This window comes from Eublepharis macularius, chromosome 7, assembly GCF_028583425.1.
Source record: "Eublepharis macularius isolate TG4126 chromosome 7, MPM_Emac_v1.0, whole genome shotgun sequence".
NCBI lineage: Eukaryota > Metazoa > Chordata > Lepidosauria > Squamata > Eublepharidae > Eublepharis > Eublepharis macularius.
In genome coordinates, this window is record NC_072796.1 from 97,222,918 (window position 1) to 97,235,957 (window position 13,040).

At 39.0% G+C, this 13,040-nt stretch overlaps 1 protein-coding gene across 1 annotated transcript in view; it reads right to left on the reverse strand.

The window, feature by feature from the left end:
- TRPA1 (transient receptor potential cation channel subfamily A member 1) overlaps positions 1 to 13,040 on the reverse strand; it is a 58,206-nt gene that overhangs the window by 22,376 nt on the left and 22,790 nt on the right. Inside the window, exons 11-15 of the mRNA XM_054985009.1 lie at positions 11,057 to 11,226; positions 10,811 to 10,975; positions 8,790 to 8,904; positions 7,171 to 7,337; positions 4,596 to 4,689 (exon numbers count right to left, since the gene is read on the reverse strand). Coding sequence (XP_054840984.1) covers positions 4,596 to 4,689; positions 7,171 to 7,337; positions 8,790 to 8,904; positions 10,811 to 10,975; positions 11,057 to 11,226 — 711 coding nt within the window. The remainder of the gene's footprint in view (positions 1 to 4,595; positions 4,690 to 7,170; positions 7,338 to 8,789; positions 8,905 to 10,810; positions 10,976 to 11,056; positions 11,227 to 13,040) is intronic.

Here is a 13,040-nt window from a genome sequence, read left to right on the forward strand (position 1 = left end):
GGAAAATGCCTCCCCCAGACGTCTGGGAAGACGCCAGAGGCATTTTCCCATTGAAAAAGCCTAAAGCCGAAACGTTTCGCCTTTTTTTCTTTCGGCTAGCCGAAACGTTTCGGCTTAGCCCGAAACGTTTCGGCTAACCTGAAAGAAGCCGAAACACTTTTGTTTCGGCTTTCTTTCGGCTTTCAGAAAGCCGAAATGCACATCCCTAGGTGTATGTAATTGCAAGTCCATGTAAGAAATTGTATGTTGGAAACACCAGTAGAATGATTAAGGTTCGTATACAGGAACATCGATCCAGACTACGCCGATGGTGGCTCATTTTCCAGAGAAAGAATACAGGGACGGGGACTTTTTATATTCAGTTCAGTACGTCAGCAAATACAAGGAAGAACTACTGGCACGGAGGGACTTAACAAGAAGAGAGGCTTGGTGGATTTATAAATTGAACTTGGTGGAGTCCAATGGACTAAATATTAATTGTGACTTTTCAGCTTACCTATGAGGAGTTTTTGCTGGTATTCTGGCCCTTTAACATCTGTTTGACTGATTGCTATTTAAGACATTTATTTATTTACTTAAATTTATAGTCCACCCTCCCCAAACAGCTGGGCTCAGGGTGGATCACAACAACTTAAAACACACTACACAATTTATCAACAGTAACCATTAAAAATATAAATACATATCATTCATTTAAAAACTTATACTACCACTATATAAATACAGCTATAACAATAAAAGCATAGCAGCACGTTAGACATTCACCTATCACTGTCCATAGAGCATTTTACAGCAACCATATAAAAGATGGGAGGTGACATTGGGCGGGAGGGCACAGAATTTCACCCCCCACTAAGGGGGGGCCACCGCCCATCATCATCCGTATGCCTGGCTGTGTGCTGGGCACCCGAAAGCCTGGAGGTGTGCTGGGCACGCGCCATTGAGTGAGTGGCCACTGTGCATGAAAACTGATATGTATCTGACCTTGATTCTTCTCTGTAAGTATGTTTCAGATACAAATGTGTTTTTAAGTTCTGATTATTAGATTACTAATGAATTGTATGTTATTTTTACAGTTGGTAACTGCCAGGAAGAAGCGGTTATCAAAAACGGTACTCCTCGCTAGCAAACCCATCGCAGTTGCTATTCTTTCATTTGGAAATTCTTGATGTACGAATTGCTATAAGCCTTGTGCTACTAATTGAAACTGACTTATATTTTGTATCTTGGTTTGTTACTCATTGAGTTCGGTGTTTACTCTGTGGTTTAAAGACGTGTGATTTGTTGAAGCTAGCCCTTGCACTTTAGTATTCAGAATTGACTAAGCACTTTTGCACCTTATATATTGTTTTTGTATGATGCTGCTAGCTGCTTCACATGTATAAAGACTGCTTGATAATTTGTTACATTGTATCTTTAATTAGTATAGTAAGTAAGTCATGGTTTACTCTTGTTTCAGAGAGCATGAATCCAGGCTGGCGGTGGAAAAGCTTGCCAACACAGACCCAGCCAGCCTGTTGTTGATTGGCTGGGTGCTTGAGCCCATTACCAATCTTCTTGCTGGGTACTTGCACTGTAGGCTGTCATGCTACTGAGCCCAGAGGGGAGCTGCTTGGGCCCTGATAATGGTGGCTGCCATGCCCTGCATCCATCCACACCCCACAGGCCACAAACTGGGGCCCCAAGTAAGTCTCGGGAAGGGGTTTCACAAGAATTAAAAACCTGATCATCTTTTTCTGTTCTAAACACTAAACCGAAAAGCCTCAATATGCTATTTCCAAGCCTCTTTCTAGGTTCCACTTTCTAAAGTGCTGCAAAAGATGCAATGGAAACCTGGAGGAATTTCAGACTAATCCTATAATATACCATAAGAAGGTATTGCAAGGGGATGGAATAGAAATTGTAATCCTGGCGCAAGCAATTTTTATGCACAATTAACTAGTTATGCCCGTTGGTTAGCCTCATGTTCTGTTCACTTGCTATGATCAGGGAGCTAATTGTTGACTGAGTTTTCCAGACGCATCTAAATTAGTTCTGTTGTGACACTCTGAGGAAACATCTGTGAGAAAGCAGTCTGTTGCCTCATCTGTTTCTACTACCTCCAATTGTTAAAAAGCCTATTGTTAAAAACAGAATGAATCCATTTGACATTTTTCAGACTGACTTACTACCCACTGATGAACTTAGCTAGCCTTATGACCAGTTCTTGCAATCATTTCACAAATAGACAGAAGTTACAGAACAGGCAGAAAATTAGACAATGATCAGCTAAAGGATTCATCCAGCTATGAAGGTGCAAACGTGGCATAAAGTGGCTCTTGCTTGTCAAGTAGGACACTTTTAATGACCTCACAGTAAACCTTGGTGATACATGCCTCTTCTTTGGTCTGGAAAATATTTAGTAAAGGTTTTTTATTTGTTACTTTAAATTATTATGAAGATATGATTTGATCATGTAGTACAAGCCACTACTGTGCAGGAGTAACATTTTTCGGCACTGTGTTCAAGATGAATGTTAACAAAAACTCATAAAGGCAATCCTATCAGAATCTCACCATATGTGTAATGATGATGTTCTTTCAAGGTAAGCTGTAATGTTTTGCCATGTAAATATTTTGGTGTGTTTAATTTCTGCTTATCAATACAGGGTTTTAAGTTTATGTCTGCTATGGTTTAAAATTCAGGCCTTTAAGGGAAGGGAGGCTGGATGGGTGAAGGAACTGTCTAATGTTTGGGTGGTAGCTCTACACTTAAAGGCAGAGTAAACTGCAATGGAGAGAAAGTTTTTCTGAGGGAGAAAGAAGCTGTGAAGTACCGTAGTTTGAAAAAAAGTTTCTTGTGTTCTTAATTATGGAAGATATTATCCTGAGAGGGACATAAGTCTTTGTAAGTAAGACATCTGTTTTATCTAAAATAAAGAGCCCTTTTTATATTTTGTTTATTTATTTAAAACATTTGTATGCTGCCTTTCTACCCAAATAATTTGGGTGATATGTCTGCCAAAGTGGCAAATACATTAAAAAAATTAAAACATTTTTAAAAATTTAAATTTAAAAAATTTAAATAATATTTAAAAATTCAGTAAAGAACACATACTAACACACAACACCAAGAACAGGGAGGAGGACCAATAACAGTTATTGTGTTATGCCAAATGAAACAAAAAGTCTTCATCTGCTGGTGGAAGACAGCAATTGAGGGGGACAGATTAATCTCCCTGGGGAGCTCCAGAGTTTTGGTGCCATGATCGAGATAGCCCTTTCTCAGGTTGCCACCCGTTTAGTCTCAGATGGTAGGGAGCCCAAAGCTCCAAAGATGACTGGAGTGAACGTGTAGAGGCTGTAGTGAACAGATTTTATCTTACAGCCACCCCCACACACTAACCATTCTGTCCTTCTACCAAATATCACTAAGCCTTACTGAACTATAGGTTAAACTGAGAGAAATTTGGTGGCAGTGAAAATCTTTTGGGAACACTAAGGAACTCAGGAAGCATAATATAGGTCTCAAAATGGAGTAGAATGCCACATCAGTTCAGCTGGCAATGGTGTTGACCTCAAAGTTTCAGAATACTTACAAGTAACTTGAAGTTACATTTAAATAAATGGAGAACAATACATATAAATTTACTTAATATTGGGATGTCAGAATGTTTCAAAACCAGTTTGGGATAATTTTATAAATAATAGGTTTCTGTGTGCCTGATTATCAGCAAATGATAAAATATGAGTCATTTCAAATATTGAGCTATATGAATCTGAGATTCTGAGTTTTTTAATGTGCACATCCTCAGTTCTAGAATGTAATTTTTGAAGTTACTTCTTCATGTGTATATCTGTTTCTTTATCTAATGGCATCAACAAGTTAAGAAGCTATATAAATATCAAAAGATAATTAATATATTTCTGTCACAAGCACTGAGTGACTAACCTCACACCTGATACTTGAGAGAGGATACTAAAGCCTATAGCCAATTCCTTGAAAACCTTGGCATCATGAAAAATTGCCTCAGCTGTCTAGAGTGTTGTGGTGGCACTGGGCAACAGGTGAAGGAAGTGGTAAGGGGTTGAGGAATAGAGAGAATGGGCAGGGGATGGAAACAGGGGCTGAACCAAGGACAAAAAAGATGGAGCCAATGGAAGGGACGCAAATCCCCCTCCACCTGAGTTCGATCCTGGCGGAAGCTGGGTTCAGCTCAAGGTTGACTCAGCCTTCCATCCTTCCGAGGTTGGTAAAATGAGTACCCAGTTTCCTGGGGGTAAAGTGTAGATGACTGGGGAAAGCAATGGCAAACCACCCCATAAAAAGTCTGCCAAGAAAATGTCGTGATGCGACATCCCCCCATGGGTCAGTAATGACTCGGTGCTTGCACAGGGGACTTACCTTTCATGAGTCCTTGTAGGCATGTGTTTGTAATATAATTTTTATGTTCTGTTCCCTCAAGTTCTCAGATTTAATTTCATTGTTACAAAATATTCTAGTATAAGATGCAAAAGAAATTTCTGTTAACAGAAAATACCTTCTACAGAGACATGGATTCATTTGAATCCAGCTCCATATTATTGCAATTTAAATTATACATTAAAATATCTTACTTTAAAACATTCAGGAAGATATTCAACCATCTCCAATATAGCGCATTTATTGGTAGAAGAATGGTGAGAAAATGTTTTCATAGACTCTTCCCATCTGGAAAAAAAAATGAAATTGCTTGGAAAGATACTATAATTATAGTAAGATACATTAACATGTTTTAAGAATTATAAAAATGTTAATTGTGCTTCTGTAGCAGCAAATAAATAATGACAAGTGGGGACCTGCAAGAATTTGCGAGGGCATCTCATTTTCACTTCCCCCACCATGCCCGCCTTCCCTTCACTGCCCCCTCATAGTCTCTCCCCCCTTTTCTACTTCCTTCTCTCTTCCCCACACACCTTTGTCTGCTCCCTTCTTCCTCTTTACCCCTCCCTCCCACAGTCTCTCCCCTGTGCCCCAGTTGAATGGTAGGGAACCTGCAAGGACTTCGGGGGGGAGGGTCCCCACTTGTATAAAACTATTTTGAAACCACCAAGCTTATGAACCTATTCTGAAACCAATATACTCATCAATACCCTGTAACCATCATTCTTATATTCATATAAATAAATCCTACTTCTAGGTAAGCGAAATGCCTGTTTCATCTGAAATATCTCACAGCCACCCTCACACATTGATCATTCTATAATACTATTTATAACTAAGCCTTCCTATAATACCAGTTAAACTAAAGAGATCTAAGCAAAAGTCCTTGGTGGCAGCAAAACCCCTTTGGGAACACTGAGGAAATTAGGGTAGCAGCAATATACTGATCACACACAGGGGGCATTAATGGTGGCATTCTAAATGAAGGCACTCTTGAGGTTAAAAAGCCTAGGTAAAGTGGAGCACACCTAAAGCTCTATGGGGAGGGAAGAGTGGGGTTTGTGACCAGGACCCCCCTGAAGTAGAAGTTTAACATAGCATGACGAGGAGCTGTAATAAAGGTCCAAGGCAGGTTAAACTGAAACACCACAGAGTTGCAGTGCTAAAAGAGAAGGAATTCGAAACATCTTGGCACACAATAGCTCATGAACATTCCTCTGCTATTTGCAATGGAAGCAAAGGTTTACTCACAAGAAGCCAGAAAGTTGCAGGCAGCACAGATAGCAAGGGTGGAAAGTATCTCCTCCGTTATATATCACGGTTGTTTAACTTTTCCTCTTTCCCTCCCCCTGACAGCCTCTACCTTAGAAAACTAAGGCCCAGTTATACAGTGGCAGCCACCAAGCTGGCCTCAGTTGTGCAGTGCTGGCAGCTAGGCCACGCCCAGTTGCATGGTAGGAAACCCACAAGGACTTGCAAGGCACATCTCATTCCCCCTGTATCCCCCTCCCCACACTATTTCCTTTCACCCTCCTCCTGGCAGGCCCATATCTTCACCTTTCCCTGCTTTCTTCTTTCCCTTCCACTCACCAACCCACCTTTTATCAGCCCGCTTCTTTAGCTATATGTATTATTTATTTACTTCATTTATATCCTGCTTTTCTCTACAGTGGGGACCAAAGCAGCTTGTATCATTCTTTTTGCCTCCTAGTAAGCTTCCACAGCAGAGTGGGGATTCAAAACTGGGTCTCCCAGATCCTAGTCTGAATCCCTAATCACTACACTGGCTTTCATGGGGTGGCTACTGTTGAACAGGAGCAAGAAGCCAGGCTCAGTGAGTCATGCAAGTCATGTGCTAGAAAGTTGCCTGACATTGAATACTGTTGTGGCTGCCTAGCAATGGCTATTGAAGGTGTCTGTTCCTTAAAGCTACAGATGCTCTTTTATCATTTTGGGTAGTTTTAAATCCCCCATGGTTGTTTGTTTTTTTTAGATTTCAGATTTTTCTGCAAATATGGTATGTTACTCAGGTTTGTAGAAAGATCTATCATTCTTGACTGTCCATGGCCCCAGTCTCTGGATTTAAATATCCACAGATGGAGCCATGATGACAATTATATATATTATATATGCTAGTGTACAATATTAATGTCAAACTTTAAAATATATAGCAGAGAAAAAGAAAAATTCTGGAATACCTATGAAAAGGAAGAGATTTCAGATGAAATTTTAAGAGGTTTTATGTTGTGAGAAGGCAGCCTTTTCAGTACAGTCTGACATGTTAAACATGCAGGGAACTAGGAAAACATGCATATTGTAAAGGCTAGCACAATCTCATCAGATCTTGGAAGCTAAGCATTGATGGCTTCAATTAGTACTTGGATGGGAGATCACCAAGGAAGTCCAGGATTGTTACGCAGAAGCAAGCAGTGACAAATAAATTAGGCAACAAGGATTCTCTATGACTTCACTGGTATCAGTAGGGCTAAGTTTCTCAAAGAGAATCATCAGTAGACTTTTAAGAGAGAGAAGGAAAGACAGAAATGGGGAAGAAGGTGAAAGAGCAACAGTAGATGCCTTTAACTTTTACTAGAGAATGCTGAAATAAAAGGTGGGTATAAAGGGTACAGAAATTATTTATTTAAAAAACATTTTAGTTCAGTATTGGTATAGGAGCGTTTTCAAATGGTGGAAACACATAATGAACTATATTAAACCTATTATATTATGCAAGAATTTGCATACTGTTACTTGTTATAAACATCTCACCTTTTATGTAAGATAACAACATTCACAACATCTTTCCGACCATTGTGTATTGCCTCATGAAGAAAAGATGCATCAGCTTTGCTCAAGAGTATTTTGGCCCCATCATCAAGAAGCATCCTAACTGCTTTTGCATGACCTTCACTGGCAGCAAGATGAAGAGCTGTGTTCTTTTTCCGTAGGGGCAACATATCAAATATATTAGTAAAAATTTCTGCACAAAATCAAGTTCTATGAACCATTAGATCACAATTGCACTGCTAATTTATGAAGCTGCAGAATGAGGGGACAGGACCCTGTTCTGTTTCTCATTTTCTTAGAACTTTAACTCATATATATTTGGGGGAAAATGGAATAACTATACAAAAGGTAAAGTATTTAAAATATTAAAACATATAGAAACTGTCCTATGTAACTCAATCCACATAATACATGTTTATCAAAATAAACATTTTAATTTGTTTGCTGGATAATGATATTGTAAGAAAGTGTAAGAATTATTTAATGGAAGTTTAAATTGATCTGAACATTTGTTTGCAACATGACATCTTTTTTTGAAATGTCAAAGAATCACATGACTAAGACACTAACAGAGCAGACATGCATGTTAAAAGAAGGAGGCCAATTTTCCTACAGAAGGCTTCATGAGTTTATTCAAAACATGCATCTAAGATTTTTTTTCAAAAACCTGGATACAATCCTACAATGCAGACCTACGCCTTTCTAAATCCACAGGGAAAAATGGACACTCAGGACAATTAATTTCAATGGATTTAGAAAGTATAGCTCTGCTTAGGATTTTACTGTAAGTTAGGCACTATTTCTATACATTCTTTGGAATAATCCCACTGAACACCATGGATATACCTTTAAGGAAAGAGCAACAAATCAAACTGAAATTGATTTCAGTGGAAAGAAGTCAGGCAGATGCTGGATAAGAGCCTTATTTTTATTAAAGAAAATTATTCATATGATTCGCAGGATCTGAGTCCAGTGGCACTTAGAGACCTACAAGATTTTCAGGGTACAAGCTTTTGAGAGTCAAAGCTCTCTTCTTCAGATACTTCAGAAAATCTTGTGGGTCTCTAAGGTGCCACTGGACTCAAATCCTGCTATTCTACAGTAGACCAACATAGCTATTTACCTGAAACTATAAGATTGTTATACACAACAATATAACCATTCAAATATTATATGTGATAGTGTCCATTTATCTAAGAAATTCATACTAATATTTCAATTGAGTTAAACTGAAACACAAAGATTTAAACTATTGTGATCCTATTGATTTCAAAAATGACACTAGACAGACAGAGTTTCTCCTTTTTAAAAGTCTTATTACTTTTTTATCCAATTTATAGGCTAAATTTATTTATTTGAAACATTTCTATGGCACCTTTCCACTCAATTCAGGATCTCCAAGGCAAGGTGTAAGAGAGGTAGCCAAAGCTAAGTGATTACATAGGTTTCATTTTTGTGAAAATGAAAGAACTGCAAGGTTTCTTCACATTGTGATATTTCCTTGTGAAAATAGTTCACCTTGTTAATTATGTGCTCTAGAACAATGTGGCTGCTTCATAGCACTTTGCAGTTTCATGGATGGAGATTATGAATTCACCTACCCCATCTTCATCCTCTTTGTCTGTGCACTTTACATTGGTGTCCAAAATTATCCTCATCGTGCGAGTATACCCTCCAAAGGCAGCGTGATGCAGAGCTGTCCAGCCTTTAAAATCGCTTTTGGAAAACAAATTGAAATAAATAGTAACAAAGCATTGCCATGATTTTTATATTATATACACACTGAAAAAAGCAAATATAAATATGTAGAGATCAGTAGTGTGCAGGGATATCATGATTATTTTTGAGATACAGTTAGGGGACAGAGTATTTTAAATTTCCAATTCCAAATAATATTTTCCAGTCAATGGAAATGTCAGAGTGGACTGCTGCAATGTTTTATATGAAGCTGACCTTGAAAACTTCTTGGAAGTGGTACAAAATGCAGCTGCTGTACTGCTGACAGGGCTTGGATACAGATTGCCTTGGGGTTTTATTTATTATCTCGTTTTAAGCTGTAATGTTTTAATTATTACCTGTAAGTTGTCTAGTCCCTTATGACATCATGTAAAGACACCCCCCCCCGTCACTTTCAGCCCCAGAGTGCAAATAATTAGACTCAGAGTCTGACAAGGAAATAAAATTCCATCTAAAATGAACAGAATACAAAGCAAGGTTTTCAAGTACCCATTGCAAGAAGGTTCATCCTACATACAAACAACCTCACTAGCTAAAATTATTTCAGATTCTAGCAATATAAAGAATGGTCTGTGTTTGTAACAGAAAAAGATAAATATTACATAAGACCTAAATAGCTGAGGATAATACTTAGCAGCCCATAAAAGAGAAAAACCTAGTCTCCTTCCTGAGTTAATCATCATATCAGGATTATCTCATGTCATGGTCAGATTTTGTCCCAAACAGGCATGAGTAAAAGAAAATAAGATTCGTTGAAGTCTGAAATTAGCAAATAAATTAATTTAATTTGATTCCAAGAACTATAACAAGACTCCCCAAAACCAAACTGGAGGGAAATTAGGTATACAAGAACAGGGTTTTAACCAGAACAGGTAATACAGGTCAGGTTTTCCCATCTAAGCCTACCTCCGCCCTTGCAATTTTTCAAAACAGGTAGCTACGATCTCCCTTTTTCTTAATCTCCTCTGCTTTCTCTCACCCCACTGCTCTGACACAGCTCCTGCTTCCTGCCATGGAGCCTCCGTCTGTCTCTGCATAAGTGCTCCTGCTAGGTACCCACATATTTCCCCATGTATCCAGCATAACATTCTCTCTCAGATCGACAAGACTTGCATCTTCTTTCATTCTCTTTCCCTCCCTCATCTAGTCATTCTTTCCGTATTCTTCAGAGATACATCCACATCCCCACAATTCTCTCATGGACTAGTCATGAGAGAGAGAGAATTGGGCAGCATCTTCATTATCAAAGATTTTAGTAACTGTTTGGAATTGTTAAAGTGGATATTTGAAATATTTTGTTTTCAGTTACCAAGTATTTTGATTGTCAATTCCTTCCTTTTCAATTTCCTTTCTATCTTGCCTCTGAACTATAATATGTACATTAAAAAGTTTTTTTTTTAGAACAACAGTCTTATTCTCTTATGGGGAAAATACTACATCAGTTTGCAATCTATGTGAATAAAGATTCGGGTTATCCAAAAGCCCAGAGTTGGAGGCATGTATGAAGGGCCACACATGTATACTTTCTCATTCCCCGAGTAAGTAAAAACTGCCTTGAGCCAAGAGAAATGACAGGATTCTTTTATATATATATATATATATATATATATATATATATATATATATATATATATATATATATATATATATATATATATATATATATATTGTGCAGAAATAGCTATTATCAATATCTCTGCTCCACTGCCAGTGAACTAAATAATACTTTTAAGACCTAAAATATTACATGTAACACTAATATGTATTCCTCATGTTGGCAAAATATTTTCCTTGATAATTCAGATTAATTCAAAGGATGGTTGTTAAATGCATGACATTATTCTATATTTATTTCAGGGAAGAAACAAAGAAAATATATACCTACCAGAGGAAGAGAGCACCTCTTTTCAGAAGAAACTGGACAACTTTTTCATGACCATTTTGAGCAGCCAAGTGTAGAGGAGTCATGCCCTTCCTGTCGCCTTCATTCAAGAGCCTGGTATCTCCCATATCTCGTAGAAGTCGGTGACAGGTATTGATACGTCCATAGCTACAAAAAAAGTTTTATATAATAATGACTAAAGATTATATCTGGAAGATTAAAGTGAAATGAACCAGCTCACAGACTTACCTAGCTGCAAAATGCAATGGAGACTTCTTATCTCGGCTTTTAGAATAGATGGAAACATTCAAGCCAAGGAGGTTATTCACAGAAAGGGGAACCCCTTGTCTACATGCATAATGTAGTGGAGTACATCCCTCATTATCTTCATCAGTTACAAGGTCTTTAATATGCTTCATCTGTCACATACAAAAAATGATATTAATAATATGTGAAAATTATCGTTTTGCAAAGCTATATTGCATTTAAGTCTGTATAACCTGGGACCCCTCAATGGATCAAAGGAAGAATAAACAATTTGGTATTCCCTCCCCATTATTTTAACTAACCCATGCAATAGGACCATGTACAAACAAGAGCTATTCTTCTACAAGCCTTGTAAGATTATAAAAACCCTAAAACCCTAAAATCCTACAACTGTGTGTGACTGGAGTGTCTTAGGGCACTTGGGGCACTTGTGAAAATTAGAAGAGGGTGCTTGCCCATGTTATCTCAGTAACTTTTCGCTACACCATGCCTGTTCTTGCATTCTTCACTACCCAATATCATATGGCCCTTTGTAGTATTTCATTCATGCAATTCCATTCTGACGAGTGACTAGGGACCTCCTCTTGAATGGAGAAGACATGGGCTTGAGCATGAGCTACTCAGTCTGTTCTGCTGCTACTCAATCTGTTTCTGGGAAGAAAATAAACTTTGCTTTCCACATAATGTGCACTTTCCTGAAAATCAGACCTGTGCTTCCCACCTGCCACGAGGGTACCCCACTGTGAGCTACTGGGGGATGCCTTGTGGAAAGTCTACTTGTATGTTCTCTTGTTGCTATCCCTGTGTCTGGCACAACCTGGCAAGAAGGAATTTTGCCAAAGGCAAAAGGAAATTTTGCTACATGCAGGAATTTAAATCCACATCTGCAAAGCTGGATTATGTTAACTCCAGGTCTCCTGCTGCTCATGCTGTTGTCCTCCCTGGGAGTTGTGGGGCTAGTAGTTCTTTTTCCCTGCCTTGTGCCACTCTGCCTATGATTGAAAGCATCACAACAACAAGAGCCATGACTGAACTGGCAGACAACAGGTGGCTTCCTATTTCTGTCACTCACAGAGGCATTAAAGGCATACTACTCCTTGATATACGGATGTTGCTAGTGTTCCTAGGGACTCTTTTGTGTTCCCTACATGGTATGGACCTTGCAGGGGGTATTTGTCATTTTTTTCCCCTCTACAAAATGACCAGGGGTGTGCAATTCGGGTTTCCAATCTGGGTAAAATACCCGAATTGGACCCAATTTGCAAAGATTCAGGACTTCCGAATCGAGCCCAGATTCGGAAACCCCGAATCAAAGCTTCCCAAAACAACTGGTATTGCTTACGGAAGTTTCGGGTTAAGGGTTTAAAATGCTCCTTTCCTTGCCCCTGCAAAGCAGCAGGGAAATAGGCATTTAAACCCCAGATAAGCTGTTTGGTGGAGAAATCTCGGCCAAACAGCTGATCCAAGGGGAGAGGGAAATGTCCTTGGCTTTTTCACCCAAGGGGAGGGAGGAAGAGGGAGCTTTGAAAAAGTCCAAGCTGGTTATTTCACCCAATAGGAGGGAGCGCCCTCTGCCTCCCACTCATTGGATGAAATAGCCAACCTGGATACTTTCAAAGCTCAGAGCAGCGCTGAAAAGCCCTGCTCAGAGCTTTGAAAAACTCCAAGCTGGCTATTTCACCCAATGGGAGGGAGGCAGAGGGATCTCACTCCCATTGGGTAAAATAACCAGCTTGGAGCTCAAAGCAAGGCTTTTCAGCACCACTCATCATATTTTGATGCATATCAGGGAAATCCTGAAACAGCAACAGGGGGCGTGGCCATTTCAGCGCTCAAAAAGGCATAAAGATGGGGAACAAGAGCACCTGGTCTTGCCATGCCATGGGCCCAGTTAGGGTCAGGCCCCAGAGGCATTTTTAAAACATGCACATTAGGTTTCAAAATGGCGGCAATGTCCCCAGCTTGG